The sequence below is a fragment of the Quercus robur genome, chromosome 11, assembly GCF_932294415.1.
Source record: "Quercus robur chromosome 11, dhQueRobu3.1, whole genome shotgun sequence".
Taxonomy (NCBI): Eukaryota; Viridiplantae; Streptophyta; class Magnoliopsida; order Fagales; family Fagaceae; genus Quercus; species Quercus robur.
The window spans coordinates 31,676,148-31,701,661 of record NC_065544.1 but is presented as its reverse complement, the minus strand read 5'-3'; the positions used below and the strand labels follow the sequence as shown (position 1 = coordinate 31,701,661).

The 25,514-nt window shown below is 38.1% G+C and overlaps 1 protein-coding gene across 1 annotated transcript; it reads left to right on the top strand.

Annotated features, from left to right (window-relative positions):
• The first annotated feature begins 361 nt into the window (after positions 1 to 361).
• Positions 362 to 4,791, top strand: LOC126706494 (adenylyl-sulfate kinase 3). The gene is made up of 7 exons (XM_050405992.1): positions 362 to 647; positions 1,353 to 1,493; positions 2,128 to 2,277; positions 2,348 to 2,466; positions 2,622 to 2,706; positions 3,895 to 3,941; positions 4,409 to 4,791. Exons 1-7 carry the CDS (start codon positions 401 to 403, stop codon positions 4,505 to 4,507), a joined length of 888 nt encoding a protein of 295 aa, XP_050261949.1. The 5' UTR covers positions 362 to 400; the 3' UTR covers positions 4,508 to 4,791.
• Positions 4,792 to 25,514: the final 20,723 nt, after the last annotated feature.

The following is a 25,514-nucleotide window of genomic DNA, read 5'->3' as shown; positions in this document are numbered from 1 at the left end:
TTTCTTACAAAATTTGTATTAACTAAAATTGTCTATTAACAAATGTTGTATCTGCACATAATATAATTAGACAAAACACATCAAAGGGGGCGGTGAGAGCAACTTAGACTTTGGTATAAAATAGTAAATTAATTTCATGCACATTTCAAAAACCAACGGTCACATTTATTACCACCGTTTAGCTTTCTAGTACCGACCAACCTCGCCAAATTCCAAAAACTCAGTTCTCTCTCTTAACCCCAAAATTTCCCAAACTATTTTTAATTCTCACAGTTTTTTTTCACACATAAATAGTACTACTTGTTATTAAATGAACTTTTTACCGTAAAAACAAAAATTTTATATATATATATATATATATATATTTATTTTATTTTATTTTGTTATAACTGTATGAGACATGATTGCTGCTGCTATTGGAGGGAAACCAACAACGCCTACGCCAGGGCTTGTTGCGTCGACGGGGTCTGAATTCTTGTCGTCGCTGCCAAAGCTAGGGATCGTGTCTGTGCCCAATGGCGCTTCCGTAATTTACTTGAAATCGAGGGGCAATTTGCGAATTCAGGCCGTCGAGGGGTCGAGAAAAACCGTCAATGTGAACGAAAAAGTCGACGATTTCGACGGCAAGTTCGACAATGGCCACGCTGGTAATTCTGCAATTTTCCCATTTCTCTGTTGGCTTTTTTTGGGTGGCTTCCTGTTTGGTTGATGAGAAAGTTTGGGTTTTCATATTTTTTTTTTTAAATTGAAATTAACATAATTTTGAACCGTTACTTATTTTTTTTTTATCAAATTTTCATAGCGAAAAGCTTGAAAAATTGAAACTTGTTTTCTGGGTGTGTGATGATTTTGATTGATTTTAATTTGGCTGTGAGTTTGCTTTTGTGGAATGTTTGGTTGTTGAGAAAGTAAGGGAGATTTTTTTTTTTTTTTTTTTTTTTTTTTTTTTTTTCAATACTGTGAATTAAGCTCTAATGTGGCCTTGTGTGTGTAGCAAGTAGTTTTGGATTGAAATGGTCAATGTTTTCAATTTTTTTTTTCTCATTTTTATTTTTATTTTTGTTTTTGTAGTTGAAATTAACATAATTTTGAACCATTACTTATTTTTATTATCAAATCTTCATAGCGAAAATCATGAAAAATTGAAACTTGTTTTCTGGGTGTGATGATTTTGATTGATTTTAATTTGGCTATGAGTTTGCTTTTGTGGAATGTTTGGTTGTTGAGAAAGTAAGGGAGAAAGATTTTGTTTTATTTATTTTTGCTGTGAATTATGCTCTAATGTGGGCACATGTGTAGCAAGTAGTTTTGGATTGAAATGGTCAATGTTTTTGATGTGTTTTTCTTATTAGGGCAAAACCGAAGCCAGTTATCTACGGTTGGAAAATCGACCAACATTAAGTGGCAGGATTGTTCGGTTGGAAAAATTGATAGACAAAGATTACTCAAACAGAAAGGTTGCGTTATATGGATCACGGGTCTCAGCGGTTCAGGTTTGATGTTATCATTTTTGTGTTGACAAATGTTGTTTATTTTGGCTATGATAAAAGTGCTTTGTGTGCATCTTAGGTTTTTTTATGAATTCATATGATGTTGTGTTGGTTTACTTGCCAAATTATAATGAAGGATAATGTCCTTGTAAGTGATGATGTATGATAATTTTTAACAATGTAATTGAACTTAGAAGAATATCTCTATGGTTTATTTGATCCATCGCGGAATGACTCTCGCTTCTCTTATTATGCGAAGTGGCTTAGTGTATAGTCAGCCTGGTAGAATAGGTGATTAAATGTAATTTAAGTTGTTGTGTTCTAACCTTGTAAATGTTAACATCTTCATCATTTTTTACCCCCCTTAACTTTACATGTTCTGACGATAAGATTAGTTTGTTGGTGAGCATTATACTTGGTCTTGGGATTTTCTTTTCTTAAATTTTAAATCTTCAACTTTTCATTTTTGACTTTTTAGAGCTCTCACTGAGTTTAGTTCTGAGTCAGGCTATTATAAGACATTTGGATTCTTATTGCCACTTTACCATGTTGTGTTGAAGCTTGAAAGTATTTATTGTATGAGATTTATATATTTAGCTTTGTTCTTCCCTATTATCTTTTGGTATGTATCTTGTAGGGAAGAGCACTGTGTCGTGTGCTTTGAGTCAGTTCTTGCATCATAGGGGTAAGATGTGTTATATTCTTGATGGGGACAATGTGAGGCATGGCCTGAATCGTGACCTTGGTTTTAAAGCAGAAGATCGTGCAGAGAACATACGGAGGATTGGTAACTCTTGCTCTAGTGGCTATTTCTTTCTTCTAGTTGTTGGATAATGAATTTTATATATTAATTTCAGGGGAGGTAGCAAAGCTGTTTGCAGATGCTGGAGTTATTTGCATTGCCAGTTTGATTTCTCCCTACAGAAGGGATCGGGATGCATGCCGTGCGCTATTACCTGATGGGGATTTTATTGAGGTTGGTGCCTCTCAAGTTTATGACTGCTCTTGAACTTCGAGCCAGAAGTTTTATTCCAGTTATTTTCTGTAAATGAACTCTAGTAAAATTACAAAATCAAAATGAAAACTACATTCTTATTTTTTACTCAAACTTGAAAATGCTTAATATAACAGGTTTTCATGGATGTGCCCCTCCAAGTTTGTGAGGCAAGAGACTCAAAGGGCCTCTATAAGCTTGCACGTGCAGGAAAGATCAAAGGTAACTGTAAAAATCCTTTCTAATTTTGATTGATTAATGGCTTTTGAATTTTGACTGCCTGCATAATACTGCTTTTTCATTTTTAAATTTTAATTTTAATCCTCTTGAGATTGAGCAACTTGTGCCTAATTATATCCTAAAGAAATTATTCTGATGTAATTATGGACTAGCTAAACATCTGTGATAAGGTAGTTGAGCAAAGAGAGGAGAAAATTAGGAAGCAAAGAGAGAGAAAAGAGATAGACTCATGTGACAAAAGCCTGCAAAGACTGTAGGGCCTCACAATGACAAAATCCTCACAATTATGTTTATTTAAAAAAAAAAAATTTGAACTTAAATCCTGAGAAAACTAAGGAGGTTTAGTTTTGGTGTCTGGAAGAGATGAAGGGAGACCAATCGAAAAGTCAAGATGTTTCTATATATATTGGTATAGACATTGTGCATTGTATATTGATACGAGATATCTGCATAATTGTTTATGAATCCCGATATTATTCTTATTCTTGTTATTTTTAGCCGTCTTTGTCATTCACTTGACAATAATATACTTGAACCCTGGAAAGTTTATGTAGTGAAGAGTTTTGGAATTTTTTATGTTATCAGGCCCCAGCCATCTGGTGCTTTACAACCAATGAGGGAAAGTGAAATATCTTTGCCTCTCACTTGGACTTGTTGCTATGGATCTTCTCACTCGAATGGTATATGCATGTGGATGGATCTTCTCACTCGAATGGTATATGCATGTGGGTAACAGAAAAGCTGTTCGGTTAGTGGGATGAGTCCCCAAAGAATAAAACACATTGTCAGTCATTTAGATCTAAGAGGAACTATAGTTAAGTGCATTCGATTTTATGAAAACTGTACTAAATCACCCTTTGAAGTTTTACAGTAATTTAATAGCTAATGAGCAGCTTTGACCGGGCCAAGTGGATTAAATAATGATTGTCTTAACTTATATTTTAGAGGGGCTATAGTGTGAAAATAATTTACTTGGGTAACTATGCATTTGCTATTAGAACCCACAAGAAGTAGGGGACTGTTTCATTCTTCATTTTTACAAGCATCTGTGGTCACTTATCAAAAAACATATAAAGAAATGTGGTCAATAACCGTAGCATGCAGGCCATTTTTAGGCTTTTAGTCTGTTATTAATTGTTAAAATCTGATATTAGTTTAAAAAAATTGCAGGCTTTACTGGGATTGATGACCCATATGAGCAGCCATTAAACTGCGAGGTATGTATACTTTCTTGAGAAAGCAGAACACGTTTGATACGCTTCAACATGAAGAGATGTAAATACATACACATACGCTTGAATGTGTCTCTAACAAGAGTTCTTACGGTGTACTCTCTTCTGATTTTTAAGGAAACTTAGAGGAAGAATGATTCTTGATGCTGTTTTTAAACTCAAATAAAATTTGTGTGCTATCAGGTCCTAGGAATTACTTTAGACTTTCTAAATGTAAACAATGAAACTGTAAAAATATTCATGCTGTGTTAGTTTTATTCAGTTGTATGTGCAACTGCAGGCGATGCTTGTTTAACTATAATTATAAAAAGAAGATAATAACTTCAATAATAACAAGTATTTATAATACTTTGCGAAAGAAGTTTTGCTATTTCTTATGTTTTTTGAGTCTTTTATCTATCAATTTTTGTTGTTTTAAAGGAAATTTTAAATGGGAATGTTTTCTTCCACAGATAGTATTAGAACATAAAGGAGGAGATGGTGCTTCCCCATGTGTAATGGCTGAAAAAGTGGTTTCTTACCTGGAAGAGAAGGGGTACCTAGAGGCATAACAAGATGGTGGCTCTCCCCTCCTGGCTTTCTAAGTTTTTTTTTTTTACCATACAACTGCAACAGAGGTTTGTTTGTAATAGTGTCTGTTGCATTATTTTATTGATAAATTAATTAATGCTAAGTTGCCAACCTCATTCTTATTCTTCCTTTTCTTCTTTTTTCCTTTATTGAATCAATCTGGAAGTTTGTTTTCTTTTTTTGTACATGAGTTTAAGCAATATGATGTAATTGCTTGTCCGAAACTTGTTGTCGTCAATTATTTAAGTAATAGCTTTTCCACATACATCCATATTTGCGAAATTTACCATGCACCAATACCATACATCAGTCTAAAAGCATGGAAGTTAATGTTCTGGCTTCTGTCATGTTGACTCAGAAGGGAGATTTTAGTGTTAATCATACATGCAGAAGGATACTTTGATCTTTTTTACACAAGCTCGAGCAATATCACTATGCATGGAAGTGTTAACTCATAAACTGGCTTATGATTTTCGTTCTATGGTAATGGTGTTGTTATTATGTTGTGTTCAGGGTTTAACTTATGCCATTTTTAACTCTCTATCTTGTATACCAGAGAAGATTTGGTTTTTTTTTTTTTTTTTTTTTTTTTTTTTTTTTTTTTTTTTTTTTATTGTTAACATCATGTACTCTCATAAGAACCTCTAGACACTGTTGGCTCAAGGGCTATGATATATGTGTTAATTTATCGAGCCGAATTTGTCAAACCGTACCCTTGAAGTTGAAGAAAAGGGCAAATCTGACTCTCACAACCTTCAAGTTTGCAAAACTGATTTTTTTTTTTTTTTTGATAGGTAAGCAGAAAACTTTTATAAATGATAGAAAAAAGAGAAATACAAGAAGTTCATGATGATGAACAACAAGAAAAAAAAGGAGCAAATAGAACAATAAACAGAGGATAATCAAGAAACTAAGCTAAGGGAGGACAGAAACTCAAAGAGAGAAGAACAATCAGTAAAACCCCAACAACGAGACCACTCCAAAAGACTATGTTGGCATAAAAGCTTTAACTCATCCAACGTCTTCTCTTTGTCCTTAAAGGATTGACGATTTCGTTCCAACCACACAATCCACATTAAGCACCCTAGTACCAAGTTCCAAATGTCCGAGTTATGCTTCCCATGCCACTGATACTAGCAAGATAGCAAACCCACCACCAATCCTAGCATAACCCAAAGAATACCAAAGGCTTGAAGCATAAAAGACCATAGGGAATGGGTCATAGGACAATGAAGAAGAAGGTGGTTTACTGACTCCCCATCACAACAACACATACAAAACCTATTAGCCAAAGGGCGACCCTTCAACATTAGATTATCCAAAGTGAGGATCCGACCATGTGTAGTAGTCCACAAAAAGAATGCTATGCGCTTAGGAATCTTTGGTTTCGAAACCCCCTTCCAGGGAAGCAAAGAATTCAAAACACCTCGGATCGCAAGGAAGTAAGATCGAGTGTCAAACTTACCATCGCCTTTAAGTCACCAGTAAAGGGTATCTCTCCCAGTACCCTGAGGAATACGAGTTTGGATAAGCTGAAGAAGAGAATACGATGTAGCCAACTCCCAATCTTCAAAAGCTCTATAAAACGTTAAATTCCACACTCTAACTGTAGCCCCTTCTGGAATCCACAAAATCTCAGAGATACAAGCATCCTTGACCGCTGAACACCCATAGAGCTCAGGATAGAGATCTTTTAGAGTAGTGTCACCAATCCACCTATCATGCCAAAAGCGGATACGAGTGCCTTCACCCACTACAAATGCTTAGAAAAGCTCTCCCATCCATCGTTAATGCTTCTCAATAGGCCACACCCACGAGACCTCGTGCAAACATTAGTACTCCACCCCTCTTGACCCTCGCCATATTTTGAGGAGATAACATGCCGCCAAAGATGGGTAACTTCATGACCATATCTCCATAGCCATTTCCCTAATAGAGCTTGATTAAACGGCATCACATTTCTTATCCCCAAACCACCCATCTCAACGGGTAAACACACCTTATCCCAAGCCACCAAAGGATATTTGAAGCACCCCTCAAAAGACCCCAAAGGAAATTCCTCTGAATACCCAGGTCTGTATTTTCACGTCCATTTAGTGATTTGAGGTAGATATGGAGGGACCATCATTAGGGGCAAAGCTAGAATTTTTTATTTGGGGGGGCCAAATTTTGGTATTAATATATTAATTTCGAATCAAGATAAATCATCGTACACATGAGTAAACGTACATACACAAATATAAACATTAATATTTTGATACTAGAGTAGGTCATAATTTATAAATATATTTGTAGGGGCTAGGGCCCAAAATAATGTATTGGGCCTTGGGCCTTGTCCGAGGACACTAACAAGTCCGAGGAGGAAAACACAACTTAGATGATCCATATTGCAAGTCTCATTAGTGGGAGATAAAGGGAAGAAGGTCTGAGGAGGAACTCCTCCTTGAACACGGCAAACGCAGACCAGGTGTGCACTCTAGCAATTGAGATGCGCTCTCTAAACACGTGAGAGAGAAGAAAACTCAAAATATCTAAGGAAAAGTTGCCACCACCACATTAAATGCACTGCAGTTACTTTTCTGGCCGCATTAATGTGGAGAAGACCCCTGAACAGTGCTGCCTTGGCTATCACAACTCACAGAGGGCTGAAAGGGGTGTCTGATGGGATGGGTACTCAAGTGGAGATCCAAATGATCAACAAGTGTAAGGTCCAGATGATTAGAAAAGAGCTATATAATACGAAAGAACTCCCATGATGAAGGGGGCAGAGAGAGTGAGAGAGAATACTGTAGTATGTTAAACAATCTTTATATTGTGATTTATATACGTCAAATTCTGTTCTCTTCGGACCGAAGGTCCTTTGACAATAATAGCTTTTATTTGTGTTTGATTGATTTTTAACTCCATGATAGTAGTTGCTTAACTCATCTAGACCTAGTTCTTCGACCCATACTCTACAAAATTCATTGTATTGGACTTATTGGACCAAGATTCCATATATTTGGGCTTGGGCTCCAAATCTTGTCCCTACAATTGGTGCCGTCTATGGGAAAGAACTTGTGTATTAGTGAGTGCGACGGTTAAACATGGTAGGATCAGGTCCACACTAAGAAAATCCACGCCAAACAGATCCCCAACGGACAGAACCCATAGGGCCTCAACAGCAGAGTAATCTTCCTGACCCTGAGCAAAATCGGGGCAATGAAAGGAATCGAGAAGGGAGTGTGCATACCACCCAGACGAGCCAAAGCCATTCCCAAGTGGGCAGTCGCGTATCCCAGAGACAAAACAATAGTCAAGCCATGTAACGAGAGATAGACGACTTGAAAAGGAGACTGTGCCATGCACAGTGAAGGCGGTCCCCTTCCAGCTCCGACATATCCTCTAATGATGAAGAGGACGTCAGTTACAAGCAGAGATCAAGAACTCTCCCAAGCGAAACCTTCTCTTATGAAGACGAGCACCATCATAGACGGAGACACAAGAACCCATCTGGTAAGGGCCTGGGTAATGATGCCATAAATAAAGCTCTGGATCAAATCTCTAAGTCACCCTTCACGCATAGGATAGAAGGGCCTAGACTATCTCGGCGTTTCCACCAACCTACATTCGCCATTTATAATGGCCGAACAGACCCTGTGGAGTATGTGAGCCAGTTTAACCAAAGAATGACCATCCATTCTCAAAATGAGGCTTTGATGTGCAAGGTTTTCCCTTCCAGCCTAGGACCAGTGGCGATGATGTGGTTCAACAGCTTGAAAACGGACTCCATAGATTCCTTCAAGCAGCTCACTCAAGCCTTTGGCTCTTATTTCATTACGAACAACAGGGTTCCTTTGCCTCTGAGTTCATTGTTGTCATTGTCCATACGCGAAGGAGAAACTTTAAAAGCATACTCGGACAGATATTGAGAAATGTACAACGAGATGGATGGCAACTATGACGACATCGCCATCAGCACATTTAAAAGTGGTCTCCCCACCGAGCATGGTTTGAGGAAATCCTTGACTGGTAAGCCTGTTACCAGCATTCGTCAACTTATGGACCGGATTGACAAATACAAAAGGTTGGAAGAGGACCAACTGCAAGGGAAAGGAAAGGAGAAGACCATCCCTCATAAGAGGAATGATTTCAGGTCGGAACGATACAACAATAACCATCCAAGGAGAGATTTTGCAGGGCAATTTGGATCAGCCAACACGCAGACGGTTAACGCCGTATTCAGAGAATCGATACACTAGGTTTTAGAGAAAGTCAAGAATGAGCCATTCTTCAAGTGGCTGAATAAGATGGCTGGAGACTCCTCAAAGCGCAACTCGAGTCTGTATTGTTAGTACCACCAAGACCACGTACATACTACCGAAGACTACAGGAACCTATGGAACCACTTGGATCAGTTGGTCCGAAAAGGGAAATTGAGGCACCTTTTACATCCTTCCAGTGGTCATCCGGATCAGACAAACCAATAACCCCGGAGAGACATATCTTTAAGACCTCCTATGGGCACGATAAATGTCATCCTTACCGCTCCGGGAAGAACTAGCTCTTTTCCCTCCAGAGTGATGTTTGTGGCTCGACTCTTCACCGAGGACAACGATCGAGAGTCCAAAAGGTTTAAGAAGGGAGCCTCACCTGTGCTGGGATTCTCGGACGAGGATAAGATTGGAACCATTTAACCCCACGACAATGCTCTGGTAGTTACACTCAGGATTGGGGGATTTGATGTGAAGAGAGTATTGGTAGATTAGGGCAGTGTTGTGGAAGTAATGTACTCTGACATGTACAGGGAGCTGAACCTAAAGCCTGAAGACTTAACGGCGTATGATTCCCTTTGAGTGAGTTTCGAAGGGAAAACCGTTACATTAAGGGGACAGATTAGACTACCCATACAGACCGGTTCGGACATGGTGGAGGTGGATTTCATTGTGGTCAACGCCTATTCGCCCTACACAGTTATAATGGCCAGACCTTGGCTCTACGCCTGGGAGCCGTTTCTTCTACACTTCACCAGAAGGTGAAATACTCGTCGAAAGGCCGAGTCAAGGAGATTGTGGAAAATCAGGCCATGGCTAGATAGTGCATGGTGTCTGCCATCTCACGCCAGTCCAATGCAGAGTCCTCGGCCTCTATTAGAAAGGACTTATAGCAATCAACCACCTCGGCAATACCCGTTGACGAGCCAGCCGAGGAGGTGAAATGCAAAAGTCTAGAAAGGGTTATTATTGACGCTGATCCAGAGAAATTGGCTCAGAACTACCCCTCCGAGAAAAAAAGGAATTGATTGGGTTTCTTAGAAAAAATGTTGACGTGTTTGTATGGGACACCTACGAGGCCCTAGGGATTGATCCGAGCTTCATTTGCCACCACCTAGACGTTAACCCATTCACCGTTCCCAAAAAGCAACCACCCCAACACTTGTCAAAAGAGCATGCCAATGCTGTTAGGGACGAAGTAACAAAGCTAAAAAAGGCAGGGACTATCAAAGAAGTCTTCTACCCCGAGTGGTTGGCCAATACAGTAGTGGTAAAAAAGAAGAGTGGGAAGTGGCAAGTTTGCATAGATTTCACAGACTTGAACAGGGCGTGCCCAAAAGACCCGTTCCCAATGCCACGGATAGACCAATTGGTGGATGCAATTGTAGGCCATTCTCGAATGAGTTTCTTGGATGCCTTTCAGGGTTATCATCAAATACCACTAGCCTTGGGTGATCAAGAAAAACGGCATTTATGACTCTATTGGAAACTACCACTACAAAGTGATGCCCGGTTTGAAGAATGCAGGGTCTACCTACCAAAGGATGATGACTAGAATGTTTGAGCCACAACTGGGCAAGAGTATTAAAGTCTACATAGACGACATGGTAGTAAAGAGCAAAGTGGTGTCTGAGCATGTGGGAGATCTCGGAGTTATTTTTGGCATCTTAAGAAATCACAAACTACGTCTCAATACCTCTAAGTGCTCATTCGGTGTCAGGTCTGGAAAATTTTTGGGCTATATGGTAACTCACAGGGGAATTGAGGTGAGCCCAGATTAGATCAAAGCGATTCACAATTTACAAGCTCTTCGGAACCTAAAAGAAATCCATAAACTCACTAGAATGATCGCGGCTTTGAATCAGTTTATTTCCTAATCTGCGGACCGATGCCGACCCTTCTAGCTCCTGATGAACAAATGGAAAGGATTTGAGTGGTCCGAGGACTGTGCCTTAGCCTTCCAGCAACTTAAAGAATACCTGTCGCGGCCACCCATCATGTCTAGCCCTAAGGCCGACGAGGTTTTGTTCGCCTACATCGCGGTGGCCCCTTATGCTGTGAGCTTGGTGTTAATATGGATTGACGATGACATACAACGGCCAGTTTACTATGTGAATAAATCGTTACATGAGGCCAAAGTGAGTTACTTGTCATTGGAGAAAGCGATTTTGGCAGTAGTGCATGCTATGCGAAAACTCCCTCACTACTTTTAGGCACATACGGTTGTTGTTCTAACTCAGCTTCCCCTCAGGTCGGTACTCCGGAGTGCTGATTACACAGGAAGAATCGCCATGTAGAGCAGGCTTCTAGGGGCTTTCGATATTAAATACATGCCTCGGACCTCCGTCAAGGGCCAAGTTCTCACTGATTTAATAGCCGAATTTGTCGAACCCCTAATAGAAACAATAGTAAAGGAGGAAAACATTGATGGAAAATCGGTTGGCACAATCTCTGCATAAAGAGCCTCACGCTAGAAAGTGTATGTTGATGGCGTGGAAAACCAAAGGGGATCCGGGGTAGAGCTAATTCTAATATCCCCTGAGAAGATTACCATAGAAAAGTCATTGAGACTAGGATTCTCGTCTACAAACAATGAAACCGAGTATGAAGCTTTATTGCAAGGAATGGCCATGGTGCAGATTGGTTGTAGGGCAAGTGAAGGGTGAGCTGGAAGCTAGAGATGTGAGAATGCAGGAGTACCTTAGTAAGGTTAGACGCTTGCAATCGGACTTTGAATTTTTCAACTTGACGCATGTCTCTAGAAGTGGGAACATGCATGCGGATTCCTTGGCCACTCTTGCCACATCCTTGGAGTAGGGTTTACCTCGAATCATCCTCATCGAGGACTTGTACAAGGCAAACGTAGTAAAAAAGGACATGGTTCGAATCCATCAAGTTAGAGTGAGTTCGAGCTGGATGGATCCCATAGTGAGCTTTCTCAAAGATGATGCACTACTAGAAGAGAAATCAGAAGCCGAGAAAATACGAAGAAAAGCTCCTTGGTTCTGACTGTCCGAGGATCACAAGCTGTACAAACGCTCTTATTCTAGGTTGTACCTGCTATGCGTACACCCCGAAGCGTCAGAGCTATTACTCGAAGAGTTGCATGAGGGAATTTGCAAGAGTCACACAGGAGGAAGATCATTGGCACATAGAGCCCTCACTCAAGGATACTGGTGGTCGGGTATGCAGAAAGAGGCCCAAGAATACGCCAAGAAGTGTGATCAGTGCTAGAGGTTTGTTCCAAATATCCACCAACCAGGAGGGGTCCTTAATCCCCTCTCCAGTCCTTGGCCGTTCGCTCAATAGGGCTTGGATATTGTAGGCCCTTTCCCTAAAGCAGCAGGAAACAAAAGATACCTGATAGTCGACACAAACTACTTCACCAAATGGGTCGAGGCCAAGCCCCTGGCCAATATTAGGGACGTGGATGCAAAAAAATTCATCTGGAGGAACATCATTACTCGATTCAGAGTCCCTTATACCCTCATCTTGGACAATGGCCTTCAATTTGATAGTAAGACCTTCAAGAGATACTGTTGCGATTTGGGGATAACGAACTGATATTCCACTCCGGCCTACCCTCAAGGAAAGGGGCAAGCCGAGGCTATAAATAAGGTCATAGTCAATGGGTTGAAGAAGAGATTGGATGATGCGAAGGAAAGATGGGTGTAAGAGTTGTCACACGTCCTATGGACCTATCGGACTATGCCACGATGGTCAACGGGAGAGACTCCCTTCTCTATGACTTACAGGGCCGAAGTTGTACTCCTCCTGGAGACTAGCTTTCCAACATTGAAAACGGGCACCTTCACTCCAAGCAACAATGACGAACTGCTAGAAAGAGGTTTGGACTTAATTGAAGAAAAAAGAGAAAAGGCAATGATTCAATTGGCCTATTACCACCAGAAACTCAAGCAGGGGTATGATGCCAACGTAAAACTACGGCCGCTAGTGCCAAGAGACTTGGTGCTGAGGAAAATTTTGGGTAACGCCAAGAACCCATCCTGGGGAAAGCTAGGACCTAACCCATCCTAGGTGCATATTATTTGGAAGACTTAGATAAGAAAGCTGTACCCCGCCCATGGAATGTAAATAACCTAAGAAGGTATTATTATTAATAAAAGTAGTTTTGCCTACACTATGTTTTATTATAATTAATAACTTATGGCATCTATCCAAGTGTTAAACAAAACCTAAATCCTGCATGGCTCCTCGGACCATAGTCTTAGGGGAAATTAATAACTTATGACATCTATCCAAGTGTTAAACAGAACCCAAGTCCTGCATGGCTCCTCGGACCACAGGCTTAGGGGAAATTAATAACTTATGGCATCTATCCAAGTGTTAAACAAAACCTAAGTCCTACATGGCTCCTTGGACCACAGGCTTAGGAGAAATTAATAACTTATGGCATCTATTCAAGTGTTAAACAGAACCTAAGTCCTGCATGGCTCCTCGGACCACAGGCTTAGGAGAAATTAATAACTTATGGCATCTATCCAAGTATTAAATAGAACCTAAATCCTGCATGGCTCCTCGGATCACAGGCTTAAGGGAAATTAATAACTTATGACATCTATTCAGGCGTTAAACAACTCAAACGAGTTTTAAAGTGGGTGCGTTTCATAATCTTAAATTGCATATATGTTGATTTTTAAACAGTATTTGAAGCCTAAACAGGCCCGAAGCAAATTTAAACCTACACTTACATGCAATATACAGACTGTCTGCATGTCAACCTTCACTACCTAAGATTCATTGCATAGTTCTAATCCTAACACTTAGTTATATTGGCAAAATGTTATTGTAAACTTTAACTGAAAGCACAGTTACATTTACTCAGAACAATGCAATAAAATCCAAACAGCATCAAGCGAAAGAACAAAGGATTAAAGAAAGAGCATTCACGTTAGGAAATAAAGATAATACAATACTATTAGACAAGAAGTCTTTGAAAGCAAAAATAAAATACAACTCTTCTTCAAAATGATACTAAAAAAAAAAAGAGAGAAAAACCCTAGGGGCTAAACTTCAACAGGAGGATCTTCTTTTTGCTCTGACTGAGAAGGAAGAACGTCTTTGGCTTGGGGGTCAACCCCATGACCCTCAGCCTTTGCAACCTTCTCCTTGGAGGGATCCTTTGATTTGGAAAAGGATTTTTTCCCTTTGCCCTTGCCTCTGCCCTTCTCTCCCTCGACTTCCTCACCTTGGTCGGCAACTTGGCTAAGTCCCTTTGTAGTTTCGGCTATTGGGATGGCATCTGGGATAGCCGCAGGTTGCTCAGAAGTTTTAGGGGCATCAACAGGGACCTCCCGGATCTCTAAGGGGTAGAAGACATTTTCAGGCAGCCTCCAAGCAGAATCTGCTGGGACGCCCGCAACGTTGAGAGCCTTATCCCATGTAACGCTGCAGTAGTCCCTGCATACTTCTGACAGTTCCACGGCAAGCCTTACTTGCATCTCCTCCACGCCAAGTTGATAGGTAGCCTTCTTCTTAGCCTCAGCTGCTTCCTTGGCTAGTTGGGTTTCCTCCTTGGCCTTCTGCAATGCGGCTTTGAGATCTAAGACAGCTTGTTTCTCAGTGGCAAGGTTGATCTTAGTCACGTGCAACTTTTGGCCCTAGTCCTCAGATTGTTTCTCCGCATTTTTCAAGCTAGCTTCAGTGCTCAGATGACCTGATTGTGCCTTTTTCAACTTCTCAGTTAGCTCATACTGTTCCTGCTTGATGGCCCCTAGCGTTTTCTCTATCTCGATGCGAGAGAGGGCTTCAGCGTCGGCCAGCTTACGAGCATCGCGATACCACTCCTCGGCCACAAAAACCTGCTGAGTAATCTACCCAAAGATCACAAAACGACATGAGTTAGAACCAAATATGATTCAGTATTTATGCTTGTAAAGGGATAAGTTGCCTTACCATCACAAGGTCCCTTTTCAGGGACAGGAAGAGTTCGTTCTACGAGAAACGCCTGTAAGCGTCCATGTCCTTAGGGAGAAGCATAGGCTGCTTCAGGGCTTCAACGATGTACCCTGCTCGGCCCTTCTGGTATTCTCGAACTGAGGCATTCCAAGGAATTGATGCCCTATCAACCTCGAGCCAAGGGCTCCAAGTATGCTGTGCCACGCGCACTTCAACCCTTTCCAACTCATCGCGGCTCTCCACCGACGGGGCCTTCTTGTCCCGATGCTCTCGGGTCACTTTTTGGTGTTTCGTGCCATGCCGAGGACCCACCTTGCCTTCCTCAAACGACTCGACTGGCCTCTTCTTCTTCAGATCAGGATTAACCTTCAAGCCGAGGTCGGCGGGGACCTGTGGTGGGGTAGGAGGAAGGTTAGAGGGAGCTTGAGACTTAGTGGGCGCCTTCGAGGTTGACCCTTTGCCCCGAGCAACCATAAGCTCCCTTAAGCTCTTATTGCCCTTGTTCGAAGCCATGTTATCTACCTCTTCATTAGAGGAATCATCCGAGCAGGCAATCACAAGGGGAGAAGTGCAAATGGCGGAGTTTCTGTTTGGCTCACCCACAGCGTCCGAGAGGTCAATCAGAGGAGATTTTGGATTATCTTTCTCAAAATAAAACTCGTCAATCTCCTCCTCTAATGAAAGGCGAGATGACTCAATCTCCTCTGCAACAGATGCTGCGGCTTTGGGATGGTCTTGTGGAGGTGGCTATGTAGCTGATGGAAGATTCTGTAGAATGGGCAAGGTAACCGGCAGAAGGTCCCTTCGAGCCAAAAATCTTGGCTTAGAAACGTCAATCCGAGATAACCTTGAACTACCAACTCTTATTGATTAGCCGATGTCCACAAAAATGCGGGACAGGGGCTCGTAACCCAAGATCAGATGAGCGGCACAAAATTGTCCGTCCTCGCTAACAAAAATCTCCAACCTCAGAAGGTAGTTAAGGGCTTGATCGTTGGTATGGCTGAGTTGAGGAGCAACGTGGGCTTTATCTGTAAAACAACTGAGAAGGGAATTATGGTCAGATCGCTAAAAGGATATTTTCTACCAAAAAAAATGAAATTCCAAGCAAAAGGAATAAAGCTAAAAGGTTAAATCCCCTTCCTAGGGGACTAATCCTAAAGGTACCACACCTGGATCTCCTGCCCGAGTTGGACAATGAAGACCGTCGCTCAATTCCCCTGAGGCAATCAGGTAGTCATCTTTCATACCCTTATTGGACTTCGGAAGATAGGATATTAGCCTAACGACCTCAGACCGAGATTTAAGGTAGTACCCCGCGCTAGCAAGCTTGTGGCACTCGTACATGTAAACCATATTTTACCATGTGAGACCTAAGCCCATCTGCTCGTTCAGGGTATCTACGCAGCCCAAGACCCTAAATAGGTTGGGGGTGCACTAATAAGGTGTCAACCTATGGTTAAATAAGTAGTCTCGGGTAATCCTATGCATGGGATGCATCATTCCTCCCTCTATAAAAGTGATCATGGGAATGACGATTTGACCCACATCTTTATCGGTCAGTACTTGATCCGGAGGGCAATATTCTAAAACCACCCCCTGTGGAATACAGTACCTAGCTCTAAAAGCCTCCATAGCGGCTGGTGTATCTACTAAATACTTTAATTTACCCATCTAGATGAACTGAAGGGCCGAGGAGGAAGGCTGAGATGAAAATGGGGTAATATAAGGGAATGAGAACTTACGGGTATTCGTACAATAATCTCTGAAGCTTTCGGAGATCTTTTCAAAGAAAAGCTTCTTACAGGAAATGACTACGGAAACTCAAGAGTTTGGTGCGTTTTATGAAGACTGTGCGCTGAAGTTCTCTGAAGTTCTTGGATATTCATAAAAAAGAAAGGCGAAGGGGGTTCCTTCAAGGCTTTATATAGCAGGAGAAGATGGAAAAGATTGCTCCTGCTCAAAATACTAGGAGGAATGCCAGCTGTTGGATCTACACTTTGCTGTTGGACAGGGGCATAAAGCCGCCTAGAGCAATTAATAGCGCCTCGTAATCTACAACACGTCAGAAGTAACCACTCCCACACGTGTGAACCAAAAATTAGTTGGTCCTATCTCTTAGAAAATCAAAACCCCGCTTTTCTCCTCGAATGGAAGGGAAAAATCGGAGTTTTGAGGGGTTATTGTAGGGGCTAGGGCCCAAAATAATGTATTGGGCCTTGGGCCTTGTCTGAGAACACTAACAAGTCCAAGGAGGAAAACACGACTCAGATGATCCACATTGCAAGTCTCATCAGTGGGAGACAAAGGGAAGAAGGTTCGAGGAGGAACTCCTCCTCGGGCACGGCAAACGCAGGCCAGGTGTGCACTTTAGCAATTGAGATGCGCTCTCTGAACACGTGAGAGAGAAGAAAACTCAAAATATCTAAGGAAAAGTTGCCACCACCACATTAAATGCACTGCAGCTACTTTTCTAGCTGCATTAATGTGAAGAAAACCCCTAAACAGTGCTGTCTTGGCTACCATAACTCACAGAGGACTGAAAGGGGTGTCTGATGGGATGGGTACTTAAGTAGAGATCCAGATGATCAACAAGTGTAAGGTCCAGATGATCAGAAAAGAGCTATATAATACGGAAGAACTCCCATGAAGAAGGGGGCAGAGAAAGAGTGAGAGAGAATACTGTAGCATGCTAAACAATCTTTATATTGTGATCTATATACGTCAAATTCTGTTCTCCTCGGACCGAAAGTCCTTTGACAATAATAGCTTTTATTTGTGTTTGATTGATTTTTAACTCGATGCTAGCCGTTGCTCAACTCATCTAGACCTAGTTTTTTGACCCATACTCTATAAAATTCATTGTATTGGGCTTATTGGACCAGGATTCCATACATTTGGGCTTGGGCTCCAAATCTTGTCCCTACAATATTGTATATAAAATTAATAGTTTTCAAATATATATATTCGCAAGATAAATTTTTAGGAAAACTTATTATCTTTTAAACTCCAATGAGTATACAAAAGTTGTCTAGTTTGATATTAAACATGTATAAAAAAACGAATTAGAGAAAACAAAAACTATATTGTTTCTATAACTACTAGATCAATTGACAAATTCTATTGATTTTTAAGAGCATTAATAGACTAACTATTATTTATGTAGCTAAATATTTAAAGTTTTAATACTTACATATAATAAATTTTTTTTTTTTGGGGGAGGGGGGGATGCCATGCTATAGCTCCGCCCCTGGGACCATGTATAACATGTGAAACAGTATAATGATAACTGGGGATTGGTTTAATAGAATAGAATCTGAGAAATGGATTTTTGAACTTTATAACTTAAAAAGGAATTATTGCTAGTGAGGGATAAAAAATGGATTCCGGGAAAAGAGAGGTATTTTCACTTTGAGGAAAATCCATAGTTTCAGATTCATGTACCGGACCTCGAACCTGTGACTTTTTAGTTAGATTTCCACTCATGACACCAACAGGCCACAGGTATTTATTCTTTGCTTTTTTGGTTTTGAGAAGTGATGGAATGTGATTTGAACTTCCATTCGATTTCACATCCACGATAGCATTATTTACCTGTACCTATAGTAGGATTTTGAGAATCGGGGAAAAAAAATTCTGACATTAGCGAGGTCAGAACTTCTTATAGGTTCAATCAAAATATCTATTAACAAGACCTGGCTAATGGAATAGGTTCGAATTTGTCGGCTTAATAAGTCGCAGTACCTATCACCTATGACATATTGACATTTGTTTAGAATTTGACAAGTTATATCACTTTGGTATGACCCGCAGTATTTCACATGCAAAAAATTAAATAGAGAGAGAGAGAGAGAGAGAGAGAGAGAGAGAGAAACTTGGGTTTATTCTTTTTCCTATAAAAAAATTAGACAAATAGGACAACTAAAAGAATAAATATAAATACAATTAATAAAAGAAGAAAGAAAAAAAAAAAAAAATCGAACCAAGTTGTTAAACAACTTGAGTTCAACTTGGAAAAAGCTTGTTTATGGTTAGCTTATTTAGTAAATGAGCTAAGTTTAAGTTTAAGCTCACATTATAATGTGTTTGTGAGTATTCATGTGAGAAAAATGTTTAATTTAAATATATATATTTATTGTAGGGACACGGTTTACAACCCAAGCCCAATATGTATAGAATCTTGGCCCAATGAGTCAGAATAATAAATTTGTAGAGAGTGACTCAAAAAACTAGGTTCTAATGAGTTGGACAACGGCTAATACTGAATTAAATGACGATTAAACACAAATAAGAGGTTCTGATATCAATGGACTTTCAGTCTGAGGAGATTACACTTGTATAAATTGATCACAATTGGATACAAAGACAATTTAAATTGCTACAGTGTTTTCTCTCTATTTTTCCGATCCCTATCTCATGGAGGGTCTCTCACATTATATAGCCTCCTTTGGACCATCTTGATCCTACACTTGTTGATCATTTGAGCCCTTACCTAAGTACCTGTTCCATCAGATACCCTCTTTGACTTTCTATGAGTTGTGGTGGCCAAGACAGTACTGTTCAGAGGTCTTCTCCTCATAAATGCAGCCAAAAATGTAGCTGTAGTGAATTTAATGCGGTGGTAGTAGCTTTCTCCTAGATATTTTTAGGTTTCCTTCTTTCAATAATGTTCATGAGACACATCTTTATCACTGAAGTTTCTTGGAAGGTCATTGTGATTGTTGGAATACGTATTTGAGATGAATTTATCATATCCGAGGAGATATTCCTCCTCGGACTACTCTCCTATCTGTATTTTGCTCATTGAATCTTGGGTTTGAATTATTCATTACCATTCACTTGTCCTCGGATTGCTCACGTCCTCGGTCAAGGCCCAAGACCCAATACATGATTTGGGCCCTTAACCCTACATATATAATATTATATTTTTATATGTATACTTGTATTACAAGAATAAATTTATATAAACTTGATATTAAATTATACAAGTGTATAAATAAGTTTATAAAATATCAAATTAATATTTATAATTTAGTGATAATTAATGTTGGTGTCTTTTTGTAATCGTAATACACATTGCATTTTGATAAATTAGCCATTAGACTCTGGTCCTTTGGGGTAGTCAAATTTAATATTCACATCAATAGGTCGCTCACTATTGGTCACTATTGTCGTGTTTTTTTTAGGCAATAAAATAACATAACAAACAAGGAGATTAGATAAATAGTGAGAAAAATAAAATTTCTAACGTGTAGGTACGGGTATGAAGCATATATAGAAATAAAGTTTGGCAAGGCTAGATAATATAATAAATATATTAGTGAAATAAGTTTCCGCAAAAGAAAACATATTTATTTCGCTTTTGGTGCTATATATGCCGTGCCTCATGGAACTTTTGCAAAAACATGATCAACATGTTAACATCAGTACATGAAAGAAGAAGAGGACGATATTCCTCAAATAGAGATGGATACTTTTAGTGAAAACTGGTAAATGGGTATTTGTGAAAACTAGAAGATGCCAATGGCAGCAAGGTAGCATGAATGAAGAAGATGTGAAAAACCACTGAAATATAATATTCCTCAAATATATAGAGATGCCATGGTCACTTTAATTAGTGAAAACTATCAGTCAATGGAAAATGGGCGATAGTGAAAACTAGAAGTTGCCAATGGCAGCAAGCATGAATGAAAATGTTAAAAACCACTGAAATAATATTCCTCTTCAGTCTCTTTCAAGTGTTCAACTACTTTTTCTTTGATGCAGTAGAATTTTTTTGTATTTTTTCTTAATTTACGTGACTAAAATACTTTTTTTTATCTTTAATTAATATCTTATTTGAAACTAATGGAGAATTGGTGGAAGCCATGCCAACAAAATCAAGTAAAGTTTTTACTTTAGTTTGTTGTTGTTCATCTAAATTTAAATTTTCAATTTAATTATTACAATTAACTTAGGCGAAAAGCACATTTTAGTTCCTACATTTTCAGGCGATTCCCATTTTAGTCCCTAAATTTTATTTTTACCATTTTTAGTCCCTATTCTAAAAAACGCTTTTTATTTTGGTCACTACCGTTACATTTGAAACGGAAAAGGCTGATGTGGCAAACGGTATGAATAAATAATATTAAATTAATGTCCATGTGGCCTAAATTAATAATAAAAAATATTTTTTGGCATTAAAAAATGCCACATCAGCATTTAAATTAAAAAAATTAATTTATTAATTTTAACTAAATAAAAAAAATTAAAACTTAAAAATCATATGAATTGAAATCTAAGTGTGTATTGAACAAGAACAATAAGAACACAAACCCAAAAATTAAAAAAAAAAAAAAAAAAAAAAAAACATAGATCTGTTTTCATCTTTAACAAGAACACTAAAGGCCATAAACCTAGATTTTAAATATAAGAACACATGCCCAGATTTTCTAGTATTTTCTTACCCTTTCTTGTCAACCAAACACAAAAACACAAACCGATCTCCAGCAAGAACACAAACACAAACCCAGCAGTAGATCTCTCTTGTCAGCCAAACACAAAAACACCAAACCGGTCTCAAGCAAGAACACAAACACAAACCCAGCAGTAGATCTCTCTTGTCAACCAAACACAAAAAAGAAAACACATACCCAAAAATCAGCTAGAAAACAAACACAAATACAAACACAAACCCATCAATCCATCTTCAACAACAACCCAACAATCCAAACACAAAATCACAACGATCCGCGATTTGAAACCCAACGATCCAAAACTAAACTCAAACCAATGATCCAAAATCTTCAAACCCACCACATCCACATCCACAAGCTTTAATCCTTCACTGATCTTCAAACCAATCACAACCATCCGATCTTCTACTTTTGTTTCACCGTGAGGAACGTAGGCCGAAGCTCCTCAAGCTTTAATCCTTCACCGTTGACAACCATAGCCACGAATGGCAGTGGATCCTTTCTGGGTTTGGTTTATAGTTTTCAAATCCAAACACCATACAACAGTGGCCGAGGGTTTAGATCAATCGAGAGAGAGAGAGAGAGAGAGAGAGAGAGAGAGCCGAGGGTTTGTGTGAGAAGAGAGCTTGAGATAAGAAAAGACGAGATCTGAAAACCATGGCCATGAAGGTGATGATTGGGTCTTGATCTGAAGAGAGAGGGGCTTTGAGGAGGCCATGGGTCTTGATCTGAGAGAGAGAGGCTTTAAATTTGGTTTGTGTTTGAATCGAGTGAGATAGTATGGGGCTCTTCAACATAATATTTGCTTTGTTTATTTTTTCCATTTGGGGCTATCCAGAGCTTGAAGAACATGAATTCATGTTCTGTTCAGAGTTCTTTGTATTCTTCCCAAAAAAGAGAAAAAAAAAAATGATAATTTTTTGGGTTTCAAATTTTTTAGGTTCAAAATCCACTCAGATCTTAATTAATGTGATTTTTTGTTTTTAATTTTTTTTATTTAGTTGAAATTAATAAATTAATTTTTTTAATTTAAATGCTGACGTGGCATTTTTTAATGCCAAAAAACATTTTTTATTATTAATTTAGGCCACGTGGACATTAATTTAATATTATTTATTCATACCATTTGCCACATCAGCCTTTTCCGTTTCTGATGTAATGTCAATGACCAAAATAAAAAACGTTTTTCAGGATAAGGACTAAAAGCGGTAAAAATAAAATTTAAAGACTAAAATGGGAATCGCCTAAAAATGTATGGACTAAAATGTGCTTTTCGCCATTAACTTATTATAGTTTTTGCTTAGTCATTTTACAGGATGGGAAAGACCCTCCTTGACTGTATGTTCATGTAGTGATTATTGTACAAGAATATATGGTGTTAACTGTTAACGGATAATCGTGAACCTATGTGTAAATCAATGTTTCACTAACCATAAATAATATGAAAATATTGCCACGATTACAACTAAGACAAAACCAGTTTCAGTAAGTTGCTCTGTCACTGTGTAACCCATATTACTACGGTTTTTAATAATTAACCTATGTTAGGAATGAATTGTTTCAACTTTCAATATCCAATCACTTTGCTTAATGTTACCTAAAAAAATTAGTATAACTTACATGACAATTAAATGTGCAAGCTAATTAAACTAAAAAAAAAAAAGCCTAGCCCAGGATTTTTTTTATTTTTTTTTTATTTTACTTAAAACTAAAATCCCATTAGGCCATAACTTTCTCATTCTTGGGGAAGAAAAAAAAATGCCCACCAGAAGCAAAATAACTATAAAGCCACTCAACAGTTCCTTTTTTTTTTTTTTTTTTTTTTGAAAAAACTCAACAATTTCATCTTAATTAAATATTTCACGCATAATATATATATATATATATATATATCATATCTCTTACCTAATATTGTTACTAAAAGTCGCATCACATTTTGCATACTCAATATCAATTATTATTGAGTGTCAAGAGTCTTGTAATTCAATTAACACTTTTTAGTATTTTTAATAGACACATTCAAGGCAGGGGTGGACCTAAGATTTCAAGTTAGGGGGCCGAAGCAAAAGAAGAAAAAAAAAATCCAAATAGATATCCATATAGTACTAACAAACTATCAATCAAGATCAATACACAAAATCATTGTTTCTTAATACATTAAGATGCAATCATTTACCAATCAAAAAAAAAAAAAAAATACAAAATAATATTGTTTCTTAAGAGCATCAACTGTTGCAAATATATATATATATATATATATTTTTTTTTTTTTACAAACCAAAACTTACTTTTGCTACTTTAATATAGCATTTGAAATGTCTCGTACAGTAATGTTTTTGGTATTTGATGTTCTAAATACTAAATATTTATCATTTAGAACACCTAATGCTAGTACTCTAATACTGGGCTGATTGTGATTTTTTATTTTATTTTTTAAAATTTTGCTTTTGTTATGTTTTTGAGTTGGGTAGTTGTTAGTTGGGCTAGGCTAATTAAAAGAGAGGGACTCTAAGTTTTTGGAAGAGTGAGGCACAACTCTAGAAATTAAAAAAAAAAAAAAATATATATATATATATATATAATCATTAAAAAAATTCTTTTTTTCTTTGGGCTAGGGGGGCCCAAATTTTTTTTTTCCTTGGGCTAGGGAGGGCCTGGGCCCCCTTGGCCCCCCCTGTTTCAAGGTTCAAATTATCATCTCTCAACTAATAATTTATACACCCTAAAAAAAAAACTAATAATTTATATATAAATAAATGAAAATGTTAGAGAAAGTCTAAAATCATCGATTATTTAACCGATTTGACACCATCTCTCTCAGTTTGTAATAAGAGTGAGTATGAAATTTTTAGTGTATTTATTCGGTGCTTGTAGTCCTACTCATATGGTAATTTCGAATTTAGAGTAAATACTTGCAGTCTGATCATTGGAAAGATGTGTTTAACTTCGTGCATGGTTGGGCACAGTCTTGGCTTTCAAAGTTCAAAACACTCTGTCTTGTTCCATTAGGAATAACTAGTAAGTTTACCCATGCGATATACAGAAATGTTAGAGAAAGTCTAAAATCATCGATTATTTAACCGATTTGACACCATCTCTCTCAGTTTGTAATAAGAGTGAGTATGAAATTTTTAGTGTATTTATTCGGTGCTTGTAGTCCTACTCATATGGTAATTTCGAATTTAGAGTAAATACTTGTAGTCTGATCATTGGAAAGATGTGTTTAACTTCGTGCATGGTTGGGCACAGTCTTGGCTTTCAAAGTTCAAAACACTCTGTCTTGTTCCATTAGGAATAACTAGTAAGTTTACCCATGCGATACACAGAAATGTTAGAGAAAGTCTAAAATCATCGATTATTTAACCGATTTGACACCATCTCTCTCAGTTTGTAATAAGAGTGAGTATGAAATTTTTAGTGTATTTATTCGGTGCTTGTAGTCCTACTCATATGGTAATTTCGAATTTAGAGTAAATACTTGCAATCTGATCATTGGAAAGATGTGTTTAACTTCGTGCATGGTTGGGCACAGTCTTGGCTTTCAAAGTTCAAAACACTCTGTCTTGTTCCATTAGGAATAACCAGTAAGTTTACCCATGCGATACACAGATAAGATTGTAATATTTTATATAAGATGATTTTGGAAAATGTTATATATATGTATATATATATATATATATGTATTATAGTATAATTGTTATAGAATTTAATTAGAAATGAGCTTATCATAGGGTTTGGTTTACTTTCAGTACTTTTTAAAATGTAATCTCCTTTTGTTTTAATGAGAAATTGCCACATCACTCACTAACTAAATAAAATGTGGAGATTAATACCTATAACCACTTGTCATTGTTATTTAAAACAAAAAGGAGATGTTCAGTTAAAAAAAGTATTGAAGATAAACCAAACCTTTGATCATCAAAAGCAACAATTAAAAATTGAATACACATATTCATTACAATTATTCAATTGAAGTAATGAGAAATTAAATTAAAAAAAAAAAAAAAAACAAATTTGGAGGAATATTATAGAATAAGTTGACATAGAATGTGTCTTTTTCTTTCTCCTTAATTTTAAAACAAAATACATATTCCAAACATCCACAATCAATCACATCATTACAAAACCCATAAATCTACAACGTTCGAACTTAACATCAAAATCGTAATTGCCGCCGCTGTTATTCGATATAAAATGCAAGCCCTCTTTCCTTGGTTGTAGCCAACTCATATGGGTTGTTAGGATTAAATGAAACAACAATGTTAGAGCTAGTTATGTGTTGTCAAAAGATTAAAGGTAAATGACATCATTTTTTTGTTTGTGTGTATTTGACATGGGATGGCATGAAGGGTTATAGATAG

Bases quoted from the DNA above. Each gene is read 5' to 3' on its own strand.
- LOC126706494 (XM_050405992.1), top strand. From the start codon at position 401: ATGATTGCTGCTGCTATTGGAGGGAAACCAACAACGCCTACGCCAGGG. The intron at 2,278-2,347 runs GTAACTCTTGCT...TATTAATTTCAG, and splicing joins AGAGAACATACGGAGGATTG to GGGAGGTAGCAAAGCTGTTT. The intron at 3,942-4,408 runs GTATGTATACTT...TTTCTTCCACAG, and splicing joins AGCAGCCATTAAACTGCGAG to ATAGTATTAGAACATAAAGG.